This window comes from Centroberyx affinis, unplaced genomic scaffold (assembly GCF_046629955.1).
Source record: "Centroberyx affinis isolate AG114_WGS23_722 - 3 ecotype Tasmania unplaced genomic scaffold, CSIRO-AGI_Caff_v1 ptg003519l_1, whole genome shotgun sequence".
Lineage (NCBI taxonomy): Eukaryota > Metazoa > Chordata > Actinopteri > Beryciformes > Berycidae > Centroberyx > Centroberyx affinis.
In genome coordinates, this window is record NW_027281464.1 from 176,667 (window position 1) to 190,021 (window position 13,355).

General features: G+C 40.3%; 2 protein-coding genes and 1 long non-coding RNA gene across 5 annotated transcripts; 1 reads left to right on the forward strand and 2 right to left on the reverse strand.

Moving 5' to 3' along the window:
* The first annotated feature begins 375 nt into the window (after window positions 1-375).
* On the forward strand, window positions 376-2,815 carry gmfg (glia maturation factor, gamma). The gene is made up of 7 exons (XM_071539779.1): window positions 376-496; window positions 908-1,004; window positions 1,186-1,235; window positions 1,316-1,365; window positions 1,519-1,601; window positions 1,866-1,939; window positions 2,491-2,815. Exons 1-7 carry the CDS (start codon window positions 494-496, stop codon window positions 2,560-2,562), a joined length of 429 nt encoding a protein of 142 aa, XP_071395880.1. The 5' UTR covers window positions 376-493; the 3' UTR covers window positions 2,563-2,815.
* A 141-nt stretch (window positions 2,816-2,956) lies between these two features.
* Window positions 2,957-10,433, reverse strand: paf1 (PAF1 homolog, Paf1/RNA polymerase II complex component). Of its 3 annotated transcripts, XM_071539778.1 has the most exons (15): window positions 10,222-10,433; window positions 9,125-9,154; window positions 8,905-8,997; window positions 7,546-7,667; window positions 7,374-7,440; window positions 7,180-7,281; window positions 6,963-7,068; window positions 6,140-6,208; window positions 5,653-5,756; window positions 5,436-5,552; window positions 5,160-5,288; window positions 4,801-4,906; window positions 4,019-4,103; window positions 3,616-3,853; window positions 2,957-3,570 (listed from the first exon to the last, which is right to left on the reverse strand). In XM_071539778.1, exons 1-15 carry the CDS (start codon window positions 10,266-10,268, stop codon window positions 3,417-3,419), a joined length of 1,569 nt encoding a protein of 522 aa, XP_071395879.1. In that variant the 5' UTR covers window positions 10,269-10,433; the 3' UTR covers window positions 2,957-3,416. The 3 variants fall into 3 exon arrangements, with proteins under 3 accessions (XP_071395879.1, XP_071395878.1, XP_071395877.1); XM_071539777.1 differs by having other exon boundaries at window positions 2,957-3,853; XM_071539776.1 differs by having other exon boundaries at window positions 2,957-3,853; window positions 9,125-9,157.
* Window positions 10,434-10,578: 145 nt separating this feature from the next.
* On the reverse strand, window positions 10,579-13,320 carry LOC139661342 (uncharacterized). Its single transcript, XR_011696589.1, has 4 exons — window positions 13,239-13,320; window positions 12,555-12,691; window positions 11,829-11,873; window positions 10,579-11,682 (listed from the first exon to the last, which is right to left on the reverse strand). It is a non-coding gene; the product is annotated as an uncharacterized lncRNA (long non-coding RNA).
* Window positions 13,321-13,355: the final 35 nt, after the last annotated feature.

Below are 13,355 nucleotides of genomic sequence, written 5' to 3' on the forward strand. Positions count from 1 at the left end.
TGCAAAAAGAAAGGCTGGCCCACCCTGCCAAGTCAGCCAGGGAAACACTATACACTAATGCAGGCACGTGGTGGTTGAATTACTTTAATTTCAAATTATGGATCTATTCAAGGTGGACAATTAAATCTGTTGTGTCAGACTGGAATGTATAATTTTGGTCCAAATATTGTTTTATTTTTTTGTGGCTGACAATTATTGTAATTTGCAATAAAAGATATTCACACTGTTGACTACAACACATTATCTGAGTGCAGAGCAAACTTGTGAAACTAGCTGACATCAGAGGGAGTTTGCACACTAATGTCATCTTGTACTGGAGAAAAGGGGAGGCGGCACTGATGGCACTGTAGCTGTGTGTCTGCCCTCCCCTTTGCACTAAAGGAGGATCTTGACAGTCTGATAGTAGCTGTCAGCTTGTCACTAGCTGGTGTAAGGAACTTCAAGCAAGGCAGTGTCACTGAGGACAGGAAGGCAGACGCAGACCCCTTTGAGAATGGTATGAAAGTCTGTTGCAATTGCTTGAAAGATTATGCTTTTCTGTAGAAATGTACTGGATTTGATGATTTGACTCAGTTTTTTTTTATTTAGTTGGTTTCTGATTAATTTATTGAGACCCAAGTCTACCATCCCCCTCACTTTCGTCACACAGGAAACTACATTCTGCCATGCTGCAACAAAAACATTTCCTGCCCTCAATATGTCACTATATTATTTTGAATGTTTAATGCATCCATGCATGGTGGACGGAGAGCTGAACGTCTGAAATTATTTAAGCTGATGTCCCCAACCCTCTTTCTTTTTCTGTTTTGACTATTTGCAATGTAATCCACATAATTTTATTTAAATATTTTGATATTTCTTAGTCTGCCTTCTTAGTCTTTTACTGATTTTCTATTCCACGTTGCAGTCAAGCTCCCTGGTTGTGTGTGAAGTGGATGAGAGTCTGAAAGATAAACTGAGGAAGTTTAGATTTCGAAAAGAAACCAACAATGCTGCCATATTGAGTAAGTATCACATGCTGGTGGTGAATGTTAGTTACTTACATATCTCCACTCTAATTGTTCCATTTAATCCTTTTGAATAACACAGTTGTAATTTGTTCAACCAAATCCCACACTCATTCAACATGAGTGTGTCAACACAGGCAAAACCAGAAAGACCAATAATCATTCTTCTTTCTCACAGTGAAAATAGACATGGAGAGACAGCTTGTGATCCTTGAGGAGGAATATGAGGCAAGTAAACTGATTGAACTTTGTCTTTTGCAGATGTTACAGTCTGAGTTAAAAGTCACCAACAAAACTCTGTCTTTCAGGATATTTCCCTGGATGACTTGAGAGATGAACTTCCAGAGCGGCAGCCCAGATATCCTCACTGAATGTCACAAGTACATTCTTGCATAGTTTTCTTCTTAAAGTCTGCACATTTACACACAACAGTATTTAGGAATTCTGTTCTAATATGGCAACTGTGTTATCAGAACATCATTCAGTTTTATTTTCCTTGACAACAGCGCACATTCATTGTCTACAGCTACAAATACGTCCACGCTGATGGCAGAGTGTCTTATCCTCTGTGCTTCATATTCTCCAGTCCGATGGGTAAGTAATCATCCTGGCTGTCACAAGCCAAAAGCAATCTCTTTCCCCTTCATTGGACAGAAAGATTCTTGTTCGGTTTGTGGAGTAGAACGAAAAAACTTGGCTGCCAAATTAACAGGGATCTTCACTGCTCTGCTATACAGTTTATGAATATTTATAATGGTGAGAAGTGTGACATCTCTTGGATATGTCGATGTTCTTTAACCTAGTCAAATTAAGGAATCTCTGGGGGAAAAAATGAACTTTTATCACACAATTCAACAGGGTGCAAGCCTGAACAACAGATGATGTACGCAGGCAGCAAGAACCAACTGGTCCAAGCTGCAGAGCTCACAAAGGTGATTATCCCAAATACTGACCTACATTTTATAATAAGATGCAGTGGTGTGAAGTAACTAATAACAAGTATTTACTGTACTTTTTTTTTTTTTTTTTTTTGATAATATTAACACTATTTTCTAAACTTGATTACCAAATCCTTTCATTGATGCTTGACTATATTTTATTTTCTGTCTAGAGTGGTGACTACAATAGTAAATGTGCCATCTATAGTAAATCTGTCATTTAAGCAATTATGTTTGATGTGATGAAAATCTAACCATTTTTCAAATGCTGATAATTACTGAAAAATCTGTTTATGAACTACAAAATCGATATATTTCTGGGAGACTACAAAATGTTTTTTTTTATTTTTAACTGACTAGCATTAGTTCGGTAAGTTATTTATACTTTTAACTGGCTAATTTCCGATACATCTCCTACCTCCAAATTGTATTAAAAATCCACTCGAGTAATGATGGTCAAGTAAAATATTTCAGCGCACATTCCACACAAGATATCACAAGTATTCACATTTTGACTCTGATCTTCTCTGCCTTTACTTTGTGAGGTCTTTGAAACAAGAAACACTGATGACTTGTCAGAGCAGTGGCTGAAGGATCACCTGGCATTTTTCCGCTGAACATGCATCTTCCTACATCTTATAACTATCACGTTTAATTGTTTATAAAAACTAATATCTGTAATATTCCATTTCACTCGTTTTATTCATACTTATGCATCTCATTGCTATTAAATGATTTATTCACTCAAGTTTGAATGTTTTATTTTTTCAGTTTTGCCTTGGAATCTTATTAATTTTGGACAGCAAATACACAGATCACTTTCATATTGCATTACAACCAAATTCCTCTCAAATTTGGGTCTGAAGTAAACCTCATAAAATATTGACGTATTTACAGTAAAATGGCGCACAGACACTGCTGCAATGCGTGGACTGATGGTAAAATCAGCTGCTAAATTCACAGGATTATTTAGAGGTTCAGTGTGAGAAAAACATAACAAAAAAAACTTTGACCATTGACTTTTCTTACAAAACATTACCTGCATTTTATTATCAGTTTCAAAGCCATAATGCAATGACCTGTCAAAAGCTGAGAAAACAAAAACATTTTTACATGATCCTGCACTGAATATCTGACAGACAATAGTTTGCTCTTCTGATGCCGAGTAAAACAAATGTAGAGGAATGGTGTACAAATAACTACTGGTAAGTGTCAGCTAAATCTACAAACCAAAACTTTGAACAGAATTGAGTAACTGATGTCCCCAGGTGCCCAAAAACCACATGGATCTCCCTCACAAATTGCATTTATTATTTTCAACAATCAAGAGACTCCAGCCCCGGACTGAGTTAGTATTACGGACAGCAGAACATTTCCACGAGGCAGCCTGGGCTCTTTTGAAACCAGCTGACTGGAGCTAAACATACAGATAAGATAAGTGGCTTTCACCACACTGTCTGGACAGGGGACCTCATTCGCTGTCACTGGCGTCGCTGGAATCCGAGCCTTGTTCACTCCCGCTTCCGCTCTGAGCGCGGGCCTCTGAACGGTCGCTGCTGCGGTCGCTGTGTGCCGGAGAGCCGCTGCCGCTCCTCCTGCCTCCTCGGTCCCCTCCCTCGTCCTCGCTCCCGCTGCCCTCCTCCCCGCTGCTCCTGGCAGAGTTCTTGGGCTCGTTGTCGTCGTCGTCACTGTCGTCGTCGCTGCCGAAGATCTCTTCCTCGTCTCTCATCTCCCTGGTCCTCTCCTCGCCGCTCTCGCTCCCGCTGCCGCTGGGTTTCCTCCTTCGCTTTCCGACCTCCTCGTCCTCTTCTTCCTCTTCTGCCCGTTGCTCCTGGTCTTCGTCCTCCCTCTCAGATTCACTGTCGGAGTTCTCTGCCTCACTCCCGCTGCCCTTGTCTTTCTCGTCGCCTGGAAAAGACGGTAAAAACATCAGAGAAACAGCAGATGGTGAACGATTTAGTGGGCACAAGCTGACTGTTACTATGGTGCAGCAGGTAGCAAATTCAGTGCAAATTAAGTGAAGAGAAAATCCACTGGCTAGGTGCCACTGGATAAAAGAAACCGACAACTGACCAGAGTCCTGCAGGTCTTTATCCAGGTCCATGTCTTCCTCTTCATCTTCCGGCTCATGGTTCTCCAGCTGAGCCTTACGTGCTTCCTGCAGACAATAAAGGGGAATGACATCACTACACTACTACTGACTGAGGAATGAAGAAGAATCCAAGCTTACAGGTATCATTATAAAATGGATTGTTCCAGTCCTGTTCAGTTCTGATTAGCTGTCATGTTTGAAGTCATTGTAAAATACGCAAGTGCACACAGTGAGCACATAGCAATTCGTTTAAATATTAACATGCTAATCAAAAATCACCACTCATACTGGTACTTCTGTGTTGCTTTGTGATTACTTTGTTTAGCACCTGTTCAAGAATGATATTGTGTGGTGGAAGAATAACATTTAATCATTATATTTTAAATCTGATAAGATTTACTGAACCTTTGCCTTCTTTTTTAGTAAGTATGCTAAGTGTTGTGCTCAATAACATCTCTTAGCTGTCTAAACAAAAAAGAAACAAAAAACACAGCAACACTAAAACACTGTGTTGAGTGCTTTTCATAAGATGGTGGCAACACACTATTGTATTTAAAGACAAAGAATGTGAATGTTCAATAAAACTTTATTTTAATCAGTAATAAATAATAAATGAATGTTATTCTTCCACCAAACAAACCGTCTAATAATTGGTACAGAGTCCAAGCCTGATGACATGTTCAATGCAAAGACTTGAAAAATAATGTAAAAACCTTTTAAAATAATATAAAGAAAACCAGGCTCTGAGAGCAGCTAGACTCACCTGGGCTTCCAGCTCCTTCTCGTTCATGTCTCTGTGCTTACACACCAGCACAGCGTTTGTGGTGGACTGAGCTCCGGCCTTGGCTCTCCTCTTGCTCAGACGCACTCTGCAATGCACAGCACAGTGTCAGAAGCCAAGGCCAAACACAGTTTCTCATGAAAGCCCCCCATACCAGTGTGGGCGGCATTGATCTGCAGGTTTGTTTTGTACCTTAACTGGCATCAACGTTACTAAACCAAAACAAGATATATTTATGATCTAAACATATTTTCTAAGAATATTAATGTAAAAAATTGACTTTCCTCTTCTTCATAGTGAGGTGAAACAAAAAACAAGCCTCTTGTCTCCACATTAGTTACCTGGTCTCAAGCTCATTGTAGTAAACACCATCTCCATCTCTGAAGATGAAGAAGTAGTTCTCCTCATAACCCTTGCTGGCTTTGTTCTTCACATTCCAGTTGTACTCCCTGGCTATCTTGTAGTCATACCTGAAACACACAGACAACATAATGCATGTTAATAAATACTTATTGTAACTAAGGTTGACATGAACATGCAAAACAAAGTAACAGAGGTCATGATTATAATGTGCAGCAAAAAAAACATGTTTCTGCTGATGTCATAGCTTTACTTACAGCTCCTCTGGCATGTAATCCAACTCCTCCTCCACGTCTCTCTTGCGCTTGCGAAGTGTTTCCTCATTTGGCAGGAAGTAGGCCACAAACTGATTTCCTTCCTCATCCATCATACCTCTGTATTGTAGAGTAACAGACCATGTTAATCAGAGGTCATAGAAAAGATCTACTGTATATACGCACACATATCCACAAAACCGATGTTTTATCTACACACCGGATCATGGCCTGAGACATCATTTCCACTCCTGCAGGTCCCGACATGTCTTTAGGTGCAGGATCAGAGTCAAAGATGACCTGAGCACATGGGTTGATCCACATCTGGGGAAACAAGGTACAGATAAAATCAATATCCAAAACCACAATGTGCATGTAATAACTATGACTGCTCAAGAATGCTCACAAAACTAACAATACATATTTAAAAGAAAGAAATGGAGTTAACATGTAGTATGCCTTCTGTATAGTGTATTAAGACAATAAAATAAATGCTTGAATGTAAAGTAAGAGACAAATAAAAAAAAAGAGGGAAACAGAACAAAAAAACATGATGGGGGAGGGAGGGGAATAAATTAAAGAAAATGCCTGCCTTATTCATGTAGTTCTCCCACTACAGTGCTCATAGCATGCAATTTGAAATCATCACAGACTCTAAAAGCCACTAAGTGGAGTGAAATGTTATGCATGTTAAAAAGCTTGCTCACCTTGAAGTCAGGGAACACAGGCAGTACCTCCACAGGAGTAACTCTGGGTTTACTGTAGTGCTGCGCAATCTGGAGAGAAAAAAAAACATGTTTACAGCCCATAAAAGTCAAAAAGTTTTTTCCATTTATTAAACTAGGCAGGTTGAATGAATGAATGCATTCATGAATACATTCATATTTACAGCCTGGGGGAATAATTACAGAGGGAGCAGAGGGTTACAAGCATGCACACATTCACATCTGGTAGCTGCCTGTTACAAACACAGTCCTCTACAGCTGGCCACAGAGCAGCTACACAGGGGCTGGAGGTTAAGTGCCTTGTTCAAGGGCTCCTCAGCAGGAGGGGAGAGTGTGTCTCATTCTGTTCAGCAGCCCACTTCTCTAACTATTAGACTACTGCCACCTAAGCCAATTTAGTAAGGCATTAGTGTGAAAATCATAACCTTTATTTAAAAGAGAAATGATATTAAGAGCAAGTTTCTCCTGTAGGGCAGACAAAGGGAACAAAGAAGCACAGTACACAAGGAAGGCAATAGGATCTCAGGGGGAGAAACAATTCTTTACAATTGTAAAAAAAAAAAAAAAAAAATGCAATGTGCAGAAATATGTACGCATGTGCAACATACATGCAGTGACCTTTGTGACTAAAGGATTTTGCCTTTTCAGGCTGTTTTCCTTAATTAATTATTGGAGGATATATTCTATGAAGCTGTACTGAAACTGCAGGGCAAGGCTGGTAGCCTATATGGTGCATTTTAGTTTCTTGTAATAGGCAGGTTGTAAACAACAAGGATTTGGTCAGCCTGGTAATGTGCTCCCTCACCGATTTATGTGCATCCTCAAATGTCTTCTCAATGGCAGCAATCTGGCTGTCTCTGTCCTTGTAAATCTCCTCCTCTGTGAACTGCTGTTTGACAGACACACCAATTCTAACAAAAGAAGAAAGTTTGATTACTGAAAGTCACATACTTTAACGTTTAAATAACAGCAGGTAATGTAAAAGGTAGGGGCATCAAGCCTGCTAGGTCTTAGTGACTTACTTGACTTCCACTTTCTCATTGGAGACGCCATATCTGTTAAACTCTGTAGAAATATATTCTGTTTTCCTCATCCATGGGACCACCTTGGCATGCTGCTGTGATCTTCAGAAAGAGGAACAAAAGGTTCAAACTGAACGCTCCACACAATTCTTAAACAGTGGTTCAACATGATGCCGCACATTTGGTGACCTTACCTCTTAGAGCTGGATGGAGCCTGGATGTCTTCTTCCAATAGCTTTTCATCAGCCGGATCCAAGAGAACTGAAAAAATGAAAAGAGTTAAATCAACCAGCATAATCTCTGACATTGGTGGACATTTGGTCATGAAAGGATGTGGCAAGTGACTGTCCACAATTGAAGACTTACTGCTGGGATCTATGCGGTAGGTGTCTGGGTTGATGAGATCAATGGTGACCCCGAGGTCTGGCTCGGTCAGGAGCTCATGCTTGTGCTGCTTCTCTAGAGAGGTGGCTTTGTACTGTACAAACCTGTCACAACACAATAAGACATGTAGGGTTGTCAAAAGTATCAATACTTCAATAAGTATCGATACAAAAAATTTGAAACGGATACAATACTCATTTGCAACAGTATCGATACCAGCAGTGCTTTCTCTTAATGAAAAATCAAACATATTATTTCTCCGCCTCCACTAGCCATACACACACACACACATACACACACCCGGTACCGCTGCCCACAGCCCCTCCTCTCACTAGTAGCAGTCAGCTGGGTTGTTGCCTCAGTCAGCAAACAATGCTACAGAGTGGTGCCGACGAAGGGGGGTAACACGTCAAACTTAGCGAAGCACCTTAAGGACCGACAGGCCAGTCTATATAAAGAATTTCGAGAGGTTACCGAAAGCTCCCGTTTCAACATCACTGAAGCATTAAACATTTATCATAAACGTTAACGGACCCTGGACTAGCAAACCAAGCAAAGTTATCAAGTACGTTTGCCAGATGCCCGGTTTTCGACCGGACTGTCCGGTTTTCAGATGCATTGCCCGGGCCCGGTCAGAAGGCTCGACCGGACACTGAAATGTCCGATTAAAATTATTCTGTCAATAATAATCCACTAACTCTAGCCCTGCTGATTTTTCCCTATCATTGGTGGGTATCTGTTGCTTCAACAAGCTAAAAGTGTTCTGATAAGCTGATGAGCAGGGGTAATCTGCTGTGTAAGTGCAAAGTTTTGAATGAGTTTTATCGGGCTTACGTTATGGAGAACCGTGAGTCTCTGTCTGTCTGTCTATCTGTCTCGTTTGCACCGGGATTTCCCCCTGCGTTGTCGGATATTAAGGGACTAGTTTGGGTCTCTGTGTCTGTGTTTTTTTCTTAGCTGCTTACAGTCTATGCTGCAGAGGCCAGGAGGCAATATGATGTTTCACATGCTTGTGCAGTATAAGCTCACTCCCCTCATAAAAAAAGAGCAAATCATGACGGCGATCGACACCTGTCAATCAAAAATGTGTTGTTTGATCTCAGACAACTTTAAAATATTGTTTTCATGTAAAAATTATTTACAATTTTTTTGAAAATTCTCCCCCCCCCCCCTGTGGTATTGAAAATGGTATCGCATATTGATATTTTCCTGGGTGTTGTATCGAAGTTAGAAATTCTAGTATCGTGCCAACCCTAAAGAGATGTCAGGCCTTGTCCGTGTTTGCCGATGTCAATTCTAGTGACAGTGAATGGGGAGGAAAAAAGCAATGAGGGCATTCACCTGTGCTGGTCAAATGGATATGTGATGAATTTGGGGTCAAAGGGGATGTCAGGCAGGCTGTTGCAGTATTTCACTCGACAGACCACTCCTGACCTGTCACAGGAACAAACACAGCCCGAGTTAGATGGACACATTTTTACACAACTACTACTACTACTACTGCTTTTAAAGACAGTCCAAAATACATGATAACAAACTTCACATTGTTAAATTCTCTTACCTCTCTGGGACCGTCCTGTGAGAGGAGTTCCTACTGTAAAAGAAAACAGATGTATGTCATACTTCTCACCATCTCTCTTAACTTACTGCTAGAGACATATCAAAGCTACATATGTTGTTTAGGTATTGAGTCAATACTGTACTACTGTGTTTTTTCACTGTCCTCTCTGTGCAACATAAGTGAGATCCTTTTTGCAGACAATCTCTTGTACCATACTTGTCCAAGGTAAAGTCACAGGGGAGAACCACTGCTTTTTACAATTTTTAGGCTCCTAAAAACTACACCTTGCCTCTGCCCTGCAAAAATGTCTATCTTAACAAGTCATTTAGTCTCATAATAAATCTTATGATCTTATTCTTGTCTAAAAAAAAAAAAGTGGAAATTATGGATGAGATAATGGCACTACTTTCCAATGCAGTTTCACTTGTTTCAGGAATTTACTAGGTCATATCTTTGAACAGTACAGAATAAGGCAATCCACTGGTGTCAAAACAATGAACCTTGGAAAAATATTTAAAGAAGCTGATATGCATTGCAAAGATGAAAGGATCTCACCCCACTGGAAATGAGGTTTTCAGATTAAATACTAAAATAATCCAGACGTCCAAATTCTTTGAGTGACTAGCTGTAAAAATGTGACTAGAAATAATAACTCTCTCCTGTGACTCCTGTCGGTACCAACAACAGTTACCTGTGCAGTCAGTGTCACTCGTATTTCAGTGTCACTAACGTAAAGTTGCACCAACCAAATACATGTGATGAACAAATTAAAAGAGGTTATTTGATTTTCCTCGGCTTTACTTAACTAACACGATCGCCTGATAAGACCTAACGTTAACTATCTAACGTTACGAGCTGTAATGTTAGGTTAGGTTAGCACTTCAGTTTAACCATTAGCATTAGGTAGCTAACTTAGCCTTGAGCTTGCTTGTTGTCGTTAGGTTTCCTCGTAGATACAGTTAGCTAGGCACCGACAATGAACAATCGTATAAATTAATGACCTGTGGGTGCGTTAACATTAGCTAACAAACCTTAGTACAATCTGTTTTATGTAGAAAGCTAACTAACTTGTGGAAAGCTTAATTTTTTTTTTTTACCTGTGGCCGTCTTCTCGCTGAGCTTGTGTCTGAATAGTTGGAGCCATGTTCAACACAAATCGCTCACAACTCGCAGCACAGTTTCTTATTTGTACAGTTGATCAACAAAATCACCCCTGATGAAAACGATCGCCTAAATAAAACCACAACATATAAAGTACACTCTCCGCCACACTGTGCACTTTTGTTTTTCCGTCCGACTAGCTGGTGACCCCGGTCTTGATTTGCAGTTCAGTCTCCCGATGAGGTTTAACTTTATAGTGAGCGCCCCCTGCTGCCCCGGTATGGGAGGTGGAGACACTGGACGCCATTCCCTTCAGTGCAGCTTCTAGTTTATTTAAGCAAAAACGTGCACTTTCAAAAATACTTGCATTTATTCAGCATGACAATGAATACAAAAAAACAGCATACACATAGTTCCTCTCAGATACAAAAGCAGCCCGATACTATCCGTTTGTTTTGTTTAAAAGCAGTTTAACTCGTGGGGAGCAAGCACAAACACACCTAAGTCTGGGCAGGCCACCATTCCCACTGCTTCCCAAGGTGTTACATCTTTTTAGTATAGGTTAACTATTATTTCTGGCTAGAACAGTGCCATATTGCATTGACAGAGTAGTTTTATCATAGGGTACACTCTCCTCAGTATTATTCGCTGATCTCTAGACAGTATTATTCTATGCTGTGATCAACAAAATAATAAATTATATTTTTTCAGATGGCCATCCCTGGCCACAGTGTATCTATGTCAGGGTTTTGTGTGTGAAAAAGGTTGTAAACTCCTGACCAATCCCATACACTTCCATGTAAACCCAAGAACATGACTCCCCCAAACCCCAACATTCAAAATTGGCTCCTTGTTAAAGCAAACATTCACCAAAAAAAAATCTGTTTGATAATTGGTTAGAACATTCATAAGCCTAACTAATAACAAATTTACTGCAATTCGATTTCAAAACAAAACAAAACACAAATGTAGCTGCAAGCTGCAACAATTGCGGTTGCACAGAATGACAAAACGATGAAAATGCCGTCTATGTGCAAATCTTACAACTGAGTTCAAAAAAATAAAACGATGCATTGAACCCATCCTTTGCTACCCAAGCATTTTCTGTCAAACTCATCTTGCTTCACCAGTATCTGAGTGAAAGATAAGTGTTTAATGTTACATGGTTGGGTGTGATACACTTATCATTCATTAAGAACCTCCTCCTAAGTTGCTCCTTCACTGGTACTGCAAATCTCCACCCACCTATCATTAAACGTGGGCCTACAGTTAGTTATGTTGAGAAGGACCATGCACTACAGTGTGCTAGGCAGTCAGTGCAAAGGAAAAATAGCTACTGCTTTTCATCATCATTAGACACATAACTCCAATAACCATCTATGGAGAGTCCTTTCTGTGGAGTCCAGAGTCTTCTTCTGTCTCAGGTCTGCATCTGTCTTTGTATGCTGGTGTCGACTCTGTTGGGAGAGACAAGAGATTAGGCCCTACACATACACACGCATCTTATATTTTGACACAGAATTATATAATCTCAATTTGCTTTTTAGTATTATGCTCAGGAAAACTACCCAAACGTACACCAGGGTCAAGACAAAGCTCTCACCTGCTCAACATGTATAGCATCTGACCAGGATCATCTGCAAATACCCTGCAACATCAAAAGATTGGTTACAATGGTTACAAAACAAAAACACACACGTTGACCCATGGACCATGTTCACAAAGCATTTCAGCTCAGAGTGCAATAAGCCCACAAAGTATCAAATTAAGTCTTGTTTGTCCATTTGTAATTTGTAAATCTGACAATCTATTTTAAAACAGAGAATACACAGATTCAATTATGGACATTTCCCATTAGGCCTTGTGTGTATTTCCCCAAATCCTTCCTCCCATCAGTTCAGGACACAGGGCCTAAGGACACTGAAGGCCCCAAGTTTGAGCCTTAAATGAATAAAATGGCATCTAGAATGATACAGTTTCACAGTAATATTTACCTTCAAGATTCAACAACTTAAATGTAGACAATTTCTATTTCAATACATATTGAAGCAATTCAACATTTAATCTTATTGAAAACACTTAACAGGATGTTAAACAGCACGAGTCAACATCAAGTGATGTCTCATGTTAAGATGCTAAGATGGAGATGATGTCCTAATTTCCACCTCATCTCATCCTGCCTTCCCTTCTCCCACTACTTCCAGGTTACCTCCTGGTGAGAGAGGAGTGTTTGTGAGGGAGCAGAGGAACAGACCAGATGAGGGAAGTTTGGGGTATGCACCCCAGCCACTGCATGGATTATTTGGAGAACCCAGAGAACGTCTCTTACCCATCTCCCCAGTGGTAGAACGCCCGGTCCTGGTAGAATATACACAGAAACAGCCACACACTTATTGTCTCGACCCAGAAGATGACAAACAGGAACCATAGTGATGAGAGTAGGACTTCACACAACATGCTGGAGTTCTGTGGACAGTATAGCAGAATGGAAAGGAGAATAAATCACATCTGACCACTGTGCGACATCAGTAGCTACAGAGATCATATTACTTCTACGTCAAACGTTTAAAACGACAGTATTTTAGGACGTACCGATTCAGTGGCTGTTAGAAGTTAGAAAACGGGCTAACGTTAGCTGGTGCTACAATAATAGTTAGTAGCTAGCAAATGAAGGTCCAAACAGTTCTATCATATTAGCTAACGTTAACTGTGCTAAACTATATAGCTAGCTAGTTAACTTCACCAACTCCGACGTTACGCTTGATCAGACACAGTGGTGTTGGTCAATGATTTGGTCAAAATATTTATTGTTCTAACGTTAGCTAAGTTAGCTAGCTTGGCAAAACTAACGTGAAGTCAGCTAAGCTCGAGCTGGAAATCGCTGTTGTAGCTAATCGTTTTCTACAGTCTGATGTTACCTTGACATATTGGTCTATAGCACTTTATCATGCACCGTTAATGCAGCCTTTATGCCGCACATCTTTAAATTCATGTTGTAAAGCCATTTACTCACTCAAGTCAAAGACTTCTGAGACGGCATTCCTCTTATCAAGCTAGCCAAACATTCACTTTTGTTTACAACGGTCTCACGTTTCACGTTGCATGTGTTTCCGGTTTGGGACCAGTTTGA

Excerpts from the sequence above, each read along its gene's own strand:
- gmfg (XM_071539779.1), top strand. Across the intron at positions 1,366-1,518 it reads CTTCCAGAGCGGCAGCCCAG|ATTCATTGTCTACAGCTACA; the intron begins ATATCCTCACTG and ends ACAACAGCGCAC. Across the intron at positions 1,602-1,865 it reads CATATTCTCCAGTCCGATGG|GGTGCAAGCCTGAACAACAG; the intron begins GTAAGTAATCAT and ends ACAATTCAACAG.
- paf1 (XM_071539776.1), bottom strand. The coding sequence starts at position 10,268 with ATGGCTCCAACTATTCAGACACAAGCTCAGCGAGAAGACGGCCACAG. Across the intron at positions 7,668-8,904 it reads TATCCATTTGACCAGCACAG|GTTTGTACAGTACAAAGCCA; the intron begins GTGAATGCCCTC and ends GTGTTGTGACAG. Across the intron at positions 4,104-4,800 it reads AGAAGGAGCTGGAAGCCCAG|GAAGCACGTAAGGCTCAGCT; the intron begins GTGAGTCTAGCT and ends TATTGTCTGCAG.